At 58.2% G+C, this 12410-nt stretch overlaps 1 protein-coding gene across 10 annotated transcripts; it reads left to right on the forward strand.

Annotated features, from left to right (window-relative positions):
* Positions 1–547: 547 nt before the first annotated feature.
* Positions 548–7847, forward strand: GMPPA (GDP-mannose pyrophosphorylase A). Of its 10 annotated transcripts, none has more exons than XM_047722457.1 (14): positions 548–636; positions 1485–1544; positions 1649–1746; positions 2649–2752; positions 3009–3195; positions 3546–3605; positions 4941–5071; positions 5744–5758; positions 6125–6259; positions 6362–6459; positions 6632–6678; positions 6874–6966; positions 7062–7230; positions 7562–7847. In XM_047722457.1, the coding sequence occupies exons 2-14, from the start codon at positions 1505–1507 to the stop codon at positions 7660–7662; spliced, it is 1278 nt and encodes a 425-aa protein (XP_047578413.1). In that variant the 5' UTR covers positions 548–636; positions 1485–1504; the 3' UTR covers positions 7663–7847. The 10 variants fall into 10 exon arrangements, with proteins under 10 accessions (XP_047578413.1, XP_047578415.1, XP_047578412.1 ...); XM_047722459.1 differs by having other exon boundaries at positions 560–642; XM_047722456.1 differs by having other exon boundaries at positions 590–942.
* The last annotated feature ends 4563 nt before the right edge of the window (positions 7848–12410 follow it).

Below are 12410 nucleotides of genomic sequence, written 5' to 3' on the forward strand. Positions count from 1 at the left end.
AGGTCACAGTATGTGGGGGTGGGAATGTTTGGAGAGTGCCTGGTTCAGTGCTTTACGTTACAGACTGTAAATCTGAGATAGGCTTTCTCTCACCCTATGGAGCTCCTTCATTTCCCCGCGGGACCAGGCCAGTAGCTCGTGACTCCGCCTCCTCTTTTTCCGTCTACTTCAGGCCCCACCCACCCGCCGCGGTCTGCGCCCTCGCCACGCCCATTTCACGGCTGGCCGCACCTCCTCTCGTCTCTAGGCCCGCGTCTTCCTGGGACCCTGTTCCTACCTTGGCGGCTACGCTGGGGCCCATTCCCAGACAGTTCAAAGTCCTAATCTCAGCTTCGCTCCTCTGCCTCTTAGGCCCCACCCTTCTTCTCCTTAGCCCCGCCTCCTAGATCCCTTGGCCTTGCCCCTTGTTCTCCCATAAGTCCCACCTCCCTCCTCTCCCGTAGTTAGAAATAAGGGGGCGTTGGGGGGTGGGGTGGGAGGGGCGGATAGAGGAGAGGGCTATGGGAAACGACGGGATCTTAAGAACTACTATTCCCGGCATACTCCGCGAAAGAGTTCTCGCGAGTCGCGAGAAGACACGTGCGCGGAAGGAGCAAGCAGTAGCGGGCGACAGAGCTGGAATAAAGGGAGCTAGTGGTAAAGGTTGCTGATGGAGGGGTGGCGAAAGGGGTAGAGGGCAGGGGACGGCCCCTACACTGAAGCCTGCTCGGAGGTCCCGGCTGGCCCTTCGGAGGTCTGCTCTTGTGTTGGTCCCACAATTCCCTGGCTACGCGTGGCTAGGGTTTATTAGACAGAGTCAGTTGTGGCGTTCAGAGGGTCAGCAATCATTGCTTCGGTTCGAGTTTCAGACTTGCCTCCAGTATTGGGACCCAGGGGGAGGTAGATTCCGTGTTTGAGATGCCAAGGGAATCTGTCTTTTGATTCAGGGTTCATCACTTAAAGGTTAGTTTTAGGGTTCAAATTCAGCATATAGGGGGTTTTTGCTTGGACTTGGGATTCACCAGATACGTTATTACTTAGGATTCCTTCTTAGGATTGCAGTTAAATATGTGGGGCTCACTCAGGAATTGAGATTCAGTATTCAGGGTTCACTGTTGGGATCTGGGGCTTAACATCTGTAGCATAAGAATGGAACAGTTGGGAATCAGCGGGTTTGGGGTCTAAGGTCTACTGCTGAGTTTCTGAGTTTGCTGAATGTGTTTATGGCCAGAAGGAAGTCTGATGGATCAAATTATGGGGTGTGGATTTCAGGACTTATCAGAAATCACTGTGGGATTTTAAGGCTGGTTGGAATCTGGGTTGGGGTTTCAGATGTATGGGATTTGTGAGATGAGTTCAAGGAGGGACTCTATTGAATTTCGGATTTACATCCTGTGAGAGGGCTAAGTGTTGCTATTCGGGGTTTGGGGTTTGCTTGGGATATGAGTGGGGTTCTTGGGCTGGGGTGTGAGATCTGAGCCGGATTTCTCTGTTGGGATTTGAAGTTTAGGTAGCAGTTGCCATCATGCTCAAAGCTGTGATCCTGATTGGAGGCCCTCAAAAGGGTGAGGAACCCAGGGAAAGGGGTAGGGAGGTTGGGCTGGACTGACTGGGGAATGGAGGCAGAAGGAAGCAGGAAGCTAAAATGTGCTTCTCTCTCCTCTCTCAGGGACCCGCTTTAGGCCTTTGTCTTTTGAGGTGCCCAAACCCCTGTTTCCAGTAGCGGGGGTCCCTATGATCCAGCATCACATTGAGGCCTGTGCCCAGGTAACCCCAGAGGTTCCCCCTCCCACCTAGCTTCCTGTTCATCTCCTTCATGCTCTATTCCCCCTGCTGCCTCGTCGTGTTCGGACCAGGCATTACTCCAGGAACTACCATTTATAAATGACAGTGTGAATGGTGTCCCTCGGAGCTGTGCAGTGCAGCTGCCCTGCTCTCTTCGCTAATCTGGTTTCTCATCTGGCCTCTTCTTGTTCAGACTTCACTCCTATTTTTAAAGCATGGAATGCAAGATCAAGCAGGAATCTTCGAGACCATTTAAAGCTATAGCCCGAGGAACCTGAATGATAGCAAAGCATGGAACTCAAACCCTTGCTCACTATGGAGCTAATTTCTTTATTGCTTTTGGCATCAGGACAGGCAAAGTTTTATCTGAATCCAGTCTCTTGAGTAAATTCCTCACCTTTTCTGAGCCTTAGTTTTCTTACTGGTCGAATGGGGTGATTAAGCCTACTTTGGGGGCATGGCAAGATTTAAGAGATGATGTTGGTGAAGTGCCTAGTGCAATGTAGGCACTTGATAAATGGTACCCTTATCTCACACTGATCTCAAGCTCAGACTGACAGATAATAAATATGGGGGAAAATGAATGGATGATCTTCCCATGCAGCTTGGTAGGCAGGATCTTTCAAAGCTAGGGTGATCCTCAGATGCGGGGATGGGGTGGGCGAACAGGAGAATCATATAAGATTGAAAGACCAGGGACAGACTTCCTCTAGGTTCCTTTTTGTCTGGAGGAGAATACAGACCAGAGTGGTAAAGTGAGTGTGTAGGGGCCCCACAGCTGAGACCAAAGCTCTGGCCTCTGGACTCCTGGGCCAGGGGTTCCCCCAGTATTCTGTCCTATCAGATATGTTCTTTTTTCCTCCAACCTCTTACCTTGTTCTCAGGTCCCTGGGATGCAGGAGATTCTGCTCATTGGCTTCTACCAGCCTGACGAGGCCCTTACCCGATTTCTAGAGGCTGCCCAGCAGGAGTTTAACCTCCCCATCAGGTGTCTGTGCCATATGGGGGGTATGGGGCGTGGGAGCAGTGCCCGAGGCCTCGGAGTTCTTGTGAGTGGGTTGAGTCAGCATGTGGCAGACATTGCCCTTATATATTAGGAGGGTCTTATTTGGGAATCTCTGAATCCTTGAGGATATTGGCCTCAGACAGGTGTATTTCTGGGAGCAGGAGGAGTCAGGTGCCCAGGCTCATGCTATCTGCCTCCTCTCATCTCACTGAGCTGGCTTTGGGGTCCCTGGGGACAGGTACCTGCAGGAATTTGTGCCCCTGGGCACAGGAGGTGGTCTCTACCATTTCCGGGACCAGATCCTGGCCGGGGGCCCCGAGGCCTTCTTTGTGCTCAACGCTGATGTCTGCTCCGACTTCCCCTTGACTGCTATGTTGGATTCCTATAGACACCAGCCTCACCCTTTCTTGCTCCTTGGCACCACGGTGAGGGGGCCGGGAGGGCTGGAGGGGGTAAAGGGGGGTGATCCAGAGAAGTTCTTGGAATGAAGAGGCAGAGGCAGCTCAGAGAGCTAGAGGGGGAACGGGCATCAACGGGGGAATGTGCCAGAAATCCCAGCAAGTAGCAGAGGAGGTGGTGGCGGTAGAGACCCTGAGCCCTTTGGCTGCTCAGAAGGAAGGAGGGGGAGGGCCGCTGTCAGTTCTCCCCCTGCTGAAGGCCTGTCAGTTGCGGAAGTACGTGCCAGGTGCTACAGGGGAAGGAAAGAAAAAAAGAAAAAACAGACCTCACCGCCCTGGAGCAGGCGGGTCATTGTTTTGGTGTGTCTGTCTTACAGGCTAACAGGACACAGTCCCTCAACTACGGCTGTATTGTAGAGAATCCACAGACACATGAGGTGAGAGCAGAGACAGGGCTGGCTGGGTTCTTACTCTGTATCATCGTGCCCCCTCCCCTCTGCCTCTAGAGAATGCTAGAATGCTATTGGGTGGGCTCCAGTGCTGTCAACCAGGTGGGCCATACCCTTGGCGGTTCATCTTCCATTCTAGGGAGACTGACAAAGAGCAGAGGCTTAAGAGTTAATATCCATGGGTGCAGCACCCCGATGGCTGTATGCACGGTGTTCTGTGGGAACATGAAAGGAGGCCCACCCCAGCCTTGCCTGGGTGGGGGCAGGGAGAGCTCCCTGGAGGAGGCAGGGTCTGAGTTGGGTTAAATTCATGGAGATGAAGGAGACAGGAAGGTGTTGCTGGTGGAGGGAATAGGCTATGCAAGGGCACAGAGGCAGGAAACAGTTTGGGGCCTCTGGCATTCCAGAGGTGGGAGTGGGATGGCCAGGTGGAGGGTCTCAGTCCTTGTTTGTGAAACTCCCTGCCCTGAGCTCCACTTTCACACAGCCCTCTTATTTGTTCAAGCATTAGTATCAAAAATACACTTAAAACAGGCACACACAGGGGCGCTGGTGGGCTCAGTCGGTTAAGCGGCTGCCTGCAGCTCAGGTCATGATCCCAGGGTTCTGAGATCGAATCCCACACCAGGCTCCTTGCTCAGCAGGGAGTCTGCTTCTCCCTCTGCCTGCCGCTCCCTCTGCTTATGCCATCTCTCTCTCTCTCTGACAAATAAATAAATAAAATTTAAAAAGAAAAAACAGGCGCACACACACATAGATATGTGCAATTTTTTTTTTTTTTAAGTTTTCTACTAGGCACCAGCTAGATATGAAAGAAACAGAGCCAAAGAAATAGAATCCCTGCCATTCAGGAACACCCCCCCAACACACACACACAGTGGGAAGGACAGCCAGAAATCAACCATGGCAAATGACACAAGGGCCACAGTGACGTGTGGCCAGAAGCCAGGGGTGCCCAGACCTGAGAAGGTCTGCGTAGTGCGGGACAAATACAGGTTCACGGAGGAAGTGGCAAGGTCGACAGGGTTTTGAAAGCTCAGTTTTCCAGATGAATCGCTGAGAAAGGGCATTCCAGGCACAGGCATGCAAGGGCCGTGAATTGTGTGCTGGGGGTGCTGGGAGGTGGGGACAATGAGGAGGGAAGAGGCATGCCTTTGGGATTTGTCGTGAAGGTCAAGGGCAGGAACTCTGCATTTTACGAAGACAGTCCTAGCAGCAGGGAGTAGCTCGTGGTCAGTAGGTCTTAGGGGATGGTGGCAGGAGTGGAGGGTGGAGGGGTGGGGAGGGGGCTCCTCTGCTGGACCCAGCCTGCTCTGTCCTCAGGTCCTGCACTATGTGGAGAAACCCAGCACCTTTGTTAGTGACATCATCAACTGTGGCATCTACCTCTTCTCCCCGGAAGCCCTGAAGCCCCTTCGGGATGTCTTCCAGCGTAACCAGCAGGATGGGCAACTGTGAGGCGGGCCCCATGGCCCTGTAACCCCAAGTCCCCCCAGTCACAGAGCACACCCCCACCCCCAGGCTCTGCAGACTCTTCACCTGCTCACCTTCCTCCTCCCTTTTCCTTCCATTTGTCATCCCCAGCCAAGCCTTCCCAGTCCCCTCCCCTTCTAACCTCATTCTGTCCCTCTTCCTTATCCATCCCAGTTCCTCCTCTGTCACTGCCTGCCCACTCCCCTTCTGGTCCATTTCTCTCAAGCCCTGAGTGTCCCGGAGATGTCTTTTGTAACAGACGGCAACACGCACACTTGGGTGCACACATGCTTGGGTGCAGAGACATGCAGAGAGAGAGAGAGAGAGAGACACACACACACACACTCACACACTGTCAGGCTGAGGCTCCCCTCAGAGCATACCACATAGAGCCCTGCTGGCCACAATCCCCTCCCCAGGTTATCCCTGTAAGGCCCTGGATCTGATAGGGGCCCCCGCCCCGTCCCTGTCCCCACGGGTCCTGGCCTTCACTCCCTCCTCCCCACCTGGCTCCCTGTCTCATGCTCCACTCACTTCCATCCATCTCTGCTTCTCTCTCCATCTCTTCTGGCCTCTGTCTGTTTCTGCTAAGTCGGCATCTCTACCATCTCTCTCTCTCCCTCTCTTTCTGTGACTGTCTCTGCCCTCACCAGCTGTCTTCCTCTGGGGTGAGTGTCTGTGTTTCATTCCATCCCGTGAGAGGGAGGGTGACCTGAGGTGGGGTTTGGAGGAGTGGATGGGGAGGAGAGGGAAATGGGGGGAAGCTACACCCGGGTGAACTCCCTGGGCCTAGGGCAGAGATGGGGGATCAGTCCATGCCTGGGGGTCCCCTGGGATCGCACCCCAGGTGGGGGTGGGAGGGTGATGTGGGTAAGGGTACTGGCAGCACTTCCTGGGACATGAGCGTCCCTTTGGAGAAGATCTAGCCAGGCCTGGAGAGTGGGATTCCCTGGGATCTCTATCCCTGAGACACTGCATTGGCCTCCTGGGCGGGCTCAGCTGGGGAGCTGATGTCTGTGTCTCCTCTCTGCCAGGGAGGACTCCTCAGGCCTCTGGCCAGGGGCAGGCACCATCCGCCTAGAGCAGGACGTGTTCTCCGCCCTAGCTGGGCAGGGCCAGATCTATGTGCACCTCACTGATGGTATCTGGAGTCAGATCAAGTCCGCAGGGTATGTCTCATGAGGTGGCTGGGGCACCTGGGAGCTGAGATTTGTGGGGGGTAGGCACCTGCTGGCCCCTGAATCCCCCATCCCCCTTTGTGGCTCCCCCAGCTCAGCCCTCTATGCCTCCCGCCTCTACCTGGGTCAGTACCAGCTCACTCACCCAGAACGCCTGGCCAAGCACACTCCTGGGGGTCCACGAATCCGAGGTATGTCCCCCTGCCCCCTTCCTCATCTTTGCCTCCAACCGCAGCCCCCTGTGCCCTCTGAGCCAGGACTCCTGACCTCAGATTCAGAGGTGAAGCCCCAGTCCCTGCCCCGCCCCCCACAACCAGGTATGGTGTGGGGTAGCTGCCCCCAGGTCTTCTCTTCTGCTTCTAGGAAACGTTTACATCCACCCCACAGCTAAGGTGGCCCCATCAGCCGTGGTAAGTGGGGGGCCAGGCCGGCAGGATGGGTGGGATGACGCAGAGAACTTCTGAGCTCAGAAGGTGGGGTTCTGCTTTGTGGCCACCCATTGTGCAGGCTCAAGCGGGTCCCTTCCCCCTTACCTGTTCCTGAAGGGGCTGGATTCTGGTTTCTCCAAGGCCCCCAGGGCTTATGGTATCTGTTCCTCTCCACAGCTGGGCCCCAATGTCTCCATCGGGGAGGGGGTAACCGTGGGCGAGGGTGTGCGGCTCCGCGAGAGCATTGTCCTCCATGGGGCCACACTGCAGGTAGGCACCCTGTGGCTGGCTGGGAGGGGGTGGCCCCCGTGGGCTCGGCATCTGGGCCCTTCTCCTCCCTCACCGCACACTGTCGTGTTTGGCAGGAGCACACGTGTGTCCTGCACACCATTGTGGGCTGGGGGAGCACTGTGGGGCGCTGGGCCCGTGTGGAGGGTACTCCCAATGACCCCAATCCCAACGACCCCCGAGCGCACATGGACAGTGAGAGCCTCTTCAAGGACGGGAAGCTGCTGCCTGCCATCACCATCCTAGGTATGGCTTCCTCGGGGACTAGGACTGGGGAAAACCTCCACGGGTGATGGCCTTGCCCCGTGGGGATGGGACACACACGTGTGTGCGCGCGCGCGCGTGTGTGCATGCGTACGTCTGCTTGTGTTTATTCCTTTAGCAAACATTTATAATGTGCTTGCTGTGTGCCAGGCCCTGTTGTTGTGAGTCGCTGGGAGTGTGAGGCCAGGGCGCAGATGGGCAGGAAGGGATGCCTCCCGGATGGCCGTGGCCCCAGCTCCTTGCCTCTGGCCTCCCCTCCCCATGGCTGCTTCTGGGGGCTTCCTTCTCTGGGTGCCCTCGTTCCCGGTTGCAGGCTGCGGCGTCCGGATCCCTGCTGAGGTGCTCATCCTGAACTCGATTGTTCTACCACACAAGGAGCTGAGCCGCAGCTTCACCAACCAGATCATCCTCTGAGGGGGACTCCCAGAAGGCACACCCCCCCCAACTCCCAACTCCTACCTGCGCCCCTTGAGGCTCCTTCCTGCAGGGCCGGCCTCTGTCCAAAAGGACCAGAGGGAGCCAGGCGCAACCTGGGTGGCTGGGGGACTCCTGGCCTCCCTCTTCAGTCCCTAATAAACCAGGGTGGACCTTGGAGCCAGCACGGACTCCCGCTTGTGCCTGGGCTGGGGGTGAGGGCGGAGAGGGGGGGTAGCTGAGTCAGGCCCCCCCACATTAGCATTTAAATTGGAGTCGTTGCTACGGGCTCATGAATAATGAATCCGGAGCCCTGGTAAATCTCCCCTCCCACTGCCTTTAGCCTCTTGTGCCCGCTCTGCTTGGGAGGAAAGCCCCCAAGGCTCCCAGCCTGTCTGGCCCCTGCCTTCACCCCTGCTCCAGCACTGAGGGCTCACCCGCCTTCCTGTTCCTCTTCACTGGGCCTGGCTCGAGCTCCGTGAGTGTAAGGATTCCAAAAGGAAGGGTGCAGGATTCTGGCTGGGCTGTGGGGCGCTGGCGGTGGGCTCGGGGACTGAGAGCCACGGGCCTGATCCTGGGTCACCAGTGGCTGCTTTTCCCAGTTCCTGCCCAGCCCGGCCCCAGCCTGTTTTCCGCTTTGCCAGCTCCATCTGCTCCTAGCCTGGCTTTTGGCAGAGTGGGGGTTCTCCCCACCCGAGGCCTGCGTGAGGGCTGTCTCTTACTCCCCTGGCAGGTCGGGCAGACCTAAACTGGTGCCTCGTCCTCCCCAAGTCCGGGAGTGGGGGTGGGGGGTATTCGTGCTGGGAGGGCAGGGGCCCTGGCCACCTCCCACCACCCTGACTCCGCCCTTTGGGAGGTCTCAGTCCTCTCCACATTCCCCACGCCCCAGAGCAACCCAGCCATCTCTCATGTTTGCCCATGACCCCCATGTGCCCCCTCTTAGTACCCCCCTTTCCCCAGCTGTGGGTGCAGAGCTTAGTTGCCAGATGAGCTGGTAATGATCGTAATCTGCTAATTGAGAGGAATCTAATTACCCAAAGAGAATGGGGGGGCAGGGCGTGGGTGGGAGGGAGGAGGGGGTCCTGGCAGCAGGCAGGGGTGGCAGGCGGCGGGGCACCGGGACCTCGTTATCAGCACCGTAGTCTGGGACAGAGCCCAGGATTTCATAGCTTCTTAGCTGGGCCATGGGGAAGACCTGCTCCCCCAGTAGCCGGGCTGAGAATAGTGTGGGGATTGGGTTGGATGTGCACTCCCGGGCCCCCTCCGGCCCAGCAGGCTGCATGAGAGCAGGCGTGAATGGAGCCGGGCTTCAGCAGCCCAGACCTACAACCTGCCTGTGCTTAGACTCTTCCCCATCTCCCGGCCCTTCCTCCAGCCCAGATCTTCCATTTGCATGGGGTGGGGAGGGGGCCCGCGGATGCCTCCTATGGGCCTGGGGTCAGCTCCCTGAGGGAGAAGCCGGGAGACGGCTGGCCTATGGGTCTGGGGCCGGGGTCTCTTCCCTGCCCCCACCCCAGTCCTGACCCTTCTGTTCCAAGTGGTTGGCAGAGGCCATGGCAGCTCCATCATAAATATGATAATTTAATTATTTTCTCAGCAAAACACCGTGAAATCCAATAAGTCTGTGTCAGGCCCTGGCCCCCGGGACCCCCCTCCTAGGCCCAGTGGGGGTGGGGAGGGGCACTGGAAGGGGAAAGGGTCAGCGTTTGGGATGGGGGGATAGCTACTGTAGCTGGGATCTTTGAAACCTGCCCCTCCCACCAGGCTGGCAGAGTCCCTATCGAGCGCTCCTGGGGAGGTGGGGGAGGTCTTAGGAATTGTAACGCCCTCCACTCCTCTCCGGCTCTTGTCTGCCCTGGGAAAGACAGCGCCCCATCCATCTCTGAGGGCACAGCTCAGGGCCCACGATGTGGGAGCCCCCTTCTCCTCCACGTCTAGGTCTTCATTGGCCCTGTATGGGTAGAAGGGTGCTGGTCCCCAAAGGGTTCGAGGAGAGAGAACCAAGGGAACTGGGGTGGGAGGTGGGGGGATGAGCGGGGGAAGGGATGCGGGGGAGGGGTGTGCTCCTGCCATTAGTGCTTTTTTAGGTTTCCATAAAAAGATTATTCTGTAAAATCAGTGAGGGGGAGCAGGCTTGTGGGGGGGGGGGGAAGGTCCCTGGCGCCGAGTTGGATGGGGCGATGGGAGGAGGGCTGGGGATGGGGACTGAGCTTGGAGAGAAATTTGGATGGGCTTCAGGAGCCAGGGAGGGGAAGAGGCCGAGCCAAGAACACAGATTGGGGGGAGGTTGGCCGGGGTGGGGTGGAGTGGGGGCAGGGCTCTCCTCTCCCTCCTGTTCCCTTTGGCGAGGCTGACCTGGGCCCCAGTCCCACCCCAGTCTCCATCCCCTCCCCCTGGCGCTTAGCAGCCATTATCGGGGGAGCAGATTGCCACCCCCTCCCCCTCTCCGGGAAGCAGGCACAGCTGGGGCCCCGCCACATCTGCCGCATCAGCACGGAGCACAGCTGGGTGTGCCCAGAGCCACGCTCCCCAAAACACAAAGGGGAGGGCGGGGGCCAAGGAGAGCCTAGACCCCGGAGACAGACACACTGACACCTCTGCCAACAGACACACTCCTCAGGGTGAAGCTACACCCACCACCACCACACACGCGCTCCCTCCTGTGCAGACAGGAGAACTGACAAACACGCAATTACTCTGCCCCGCCTGCCACCCCCGCTCCCCTCCTCCCGCCCCTTCTTCCTCCTCCCCTTCCTTCCCTCCAGGCTCCCCTCCGCTGCCTGGGCCACCTCGGTTCTTCTGGAGGGAGCAGGGGCCTCCCCTTTCCTGAGCACCCCTTTCTGAGAGGCCTGGAGAACAGGAGGGCAGGAGGTAGTGAGGGGCTGCAGGTCTGAGCTGGGATCCTGGGCAAAGCCGCTGTCCTCCCTCCATGCCCATACTCCTCGCCACAAAGAAATCCCCTGTGGAACCCTGGTTCGTGCCTCTTTGGGTATGATGGGGTCTCTATCCCAGGGCCAGCTGGCTGAGTACCCTTGACTGGTGCTCCCCATGACGGTGTTCCATCAGCCACCTCAAGGAGGCGCTGTGTGCCCTCTGTTCTTTAGCCTGGAGCTCAGAGGCTCCTGAGGCTATTCCCTGCCACCCCCCAATCTGGCATGCACTCCACTGCTTAGCTCTGCTACCCTTGGCGTGTGCAGGGCATGGGGGCTCGCCAGTAGTGGTCAAGTCCCTATCCCCAGAGAGATGAGCAGGGACCTCTTCTTTCCTGTCTTTGCCAGGAGATAGCCACCTTCTGGCCCTCTGATTTAATCTGGCCCCTTTCACAGCCCTCGCTTCTCCCGCTCTGGTCTCCGCTCTTCTTGGTCCTGATGTCCTGCCCTCAGCCCTCTCCTTCCTGCCCCGCACCCCCGTCCCCCGTCCAGCGCTGTGCCCCCGCCCCTGCCCCTCAGAGCTTTAATCCCTCCTGCTGCTGTGCCGCCTTATCTGCTCCCAGCAGCTTTCACTGCTGCAAAGCCCTCTCCCCCTCCTTCTCTGGATCTTTTCCCCCTCCTTTCCTGGCTCCCTCTTCTCTCTGACCAGCACCCCCACTCCCAGCCTCTCTCTGCCTCTCAGGCTCCCAGGATGGCTTCTAGCTGACACCAAATTTGCACTCCAGTACCCTTTGCCCTGTCTCCAGGCTCCATTCTGAGGTTGCCCACCCACCCCCACTCAGGTCCCTTCCTCCTCCCAACCTACCCGCCCCCCAACCCTGCAGGCCCCACAGACTTGGGAAGCTTCTGCCTCGCCAAGATTTTTTTCTTCTTTCTGTCTTTCTTCCCTGTTCTCCCTTTTCTGGTCCCCTCCTCAGTTCCTCCAGCCACTGGCCCCTCGATTTTGGGCCCGGTGCCCTTCAGCCCCCAGTGATCCATGGCCTCAGCTTGGGCATCCCCAGAAGAGGATGGGATCAGGCCAGGCTGGCCCTACGTAGGACGGGGTAGGGGGTGCAGAATGCTGGCCAGCAGTGGGGGCAGGGCCTGGCGGTGGGACGCTAACCCTCTTCAGTCGCCTCCGATCACGTCCAGGCCTCCCCACCCCCCTTCGCTGGAACTCTCATTAACCGCTTCTCCTGCCTCGTCCGCAGCATAAATAACCCAGATAAATCAGCCGCCGTCCGCCCCCCGCCCCTCGGCCCCCGCATAGCCCGTTTGTCACCGCTGCTCGCTCACCAGCCAGGCCTGGCCCAGTCCCGGCCTCCGCCCCCCCATCCTTGTCCCTTCCCGCCCACGTCTGTCCCACACTAGCTCATCCCTTGGTCCGCACCAGAGCCAGGGTTGGGACAGGTGTCTGGGCTGGGAAGGGTGGCCAGGAGGTGCCGTCCATCCTCTGGGAGCGGAGGAGGCTGGGGACTCTCTCTAGGAGAATGCTGAGAGTTTGGGAATTGTGTCATTTATGAGTGGGCCACCCAGGAAAGAGGGCTGGGGCCCACCCAAGGTGAGAAGGGACAAATACAGACAGTGGGCGGGGGGGGGGGGGGGGGATCTGCAGAGGTGGGGGAGGGGAAGTCCCGAAAGCCCGGTGCGGTAAGGACCTTGGAGGCTCCCTTTGGAACCCCCAAGCTGGATCATGGGAGGTCTTTAGTTCTGCCTTTGAGTCCTCTTGCCCAAATAAAACCTGTACCTTCTCAGGTGCTCTGGCAGAGCCTTCCTGCCCTGTCACTTCCCTCACTCTTCTGCCCCCCATTCCCATGCTCTCTGCCTTGTCCGGCTGTA

The sequence above is a fragment of the Lutra lutra genome, chromosome 3, assembly GCF_902655055.1.
Source record: "Lutra lutra chromosome 3, mLutLut1.2, whole genome shotgun sequence".
In the NCBI taxonomy this organism is placed as follows: Eukaryota; Metazoa; Chordata; class Mammalia; order Carnivora; family Mustelidae; genus Lutra; species Lutra lutra.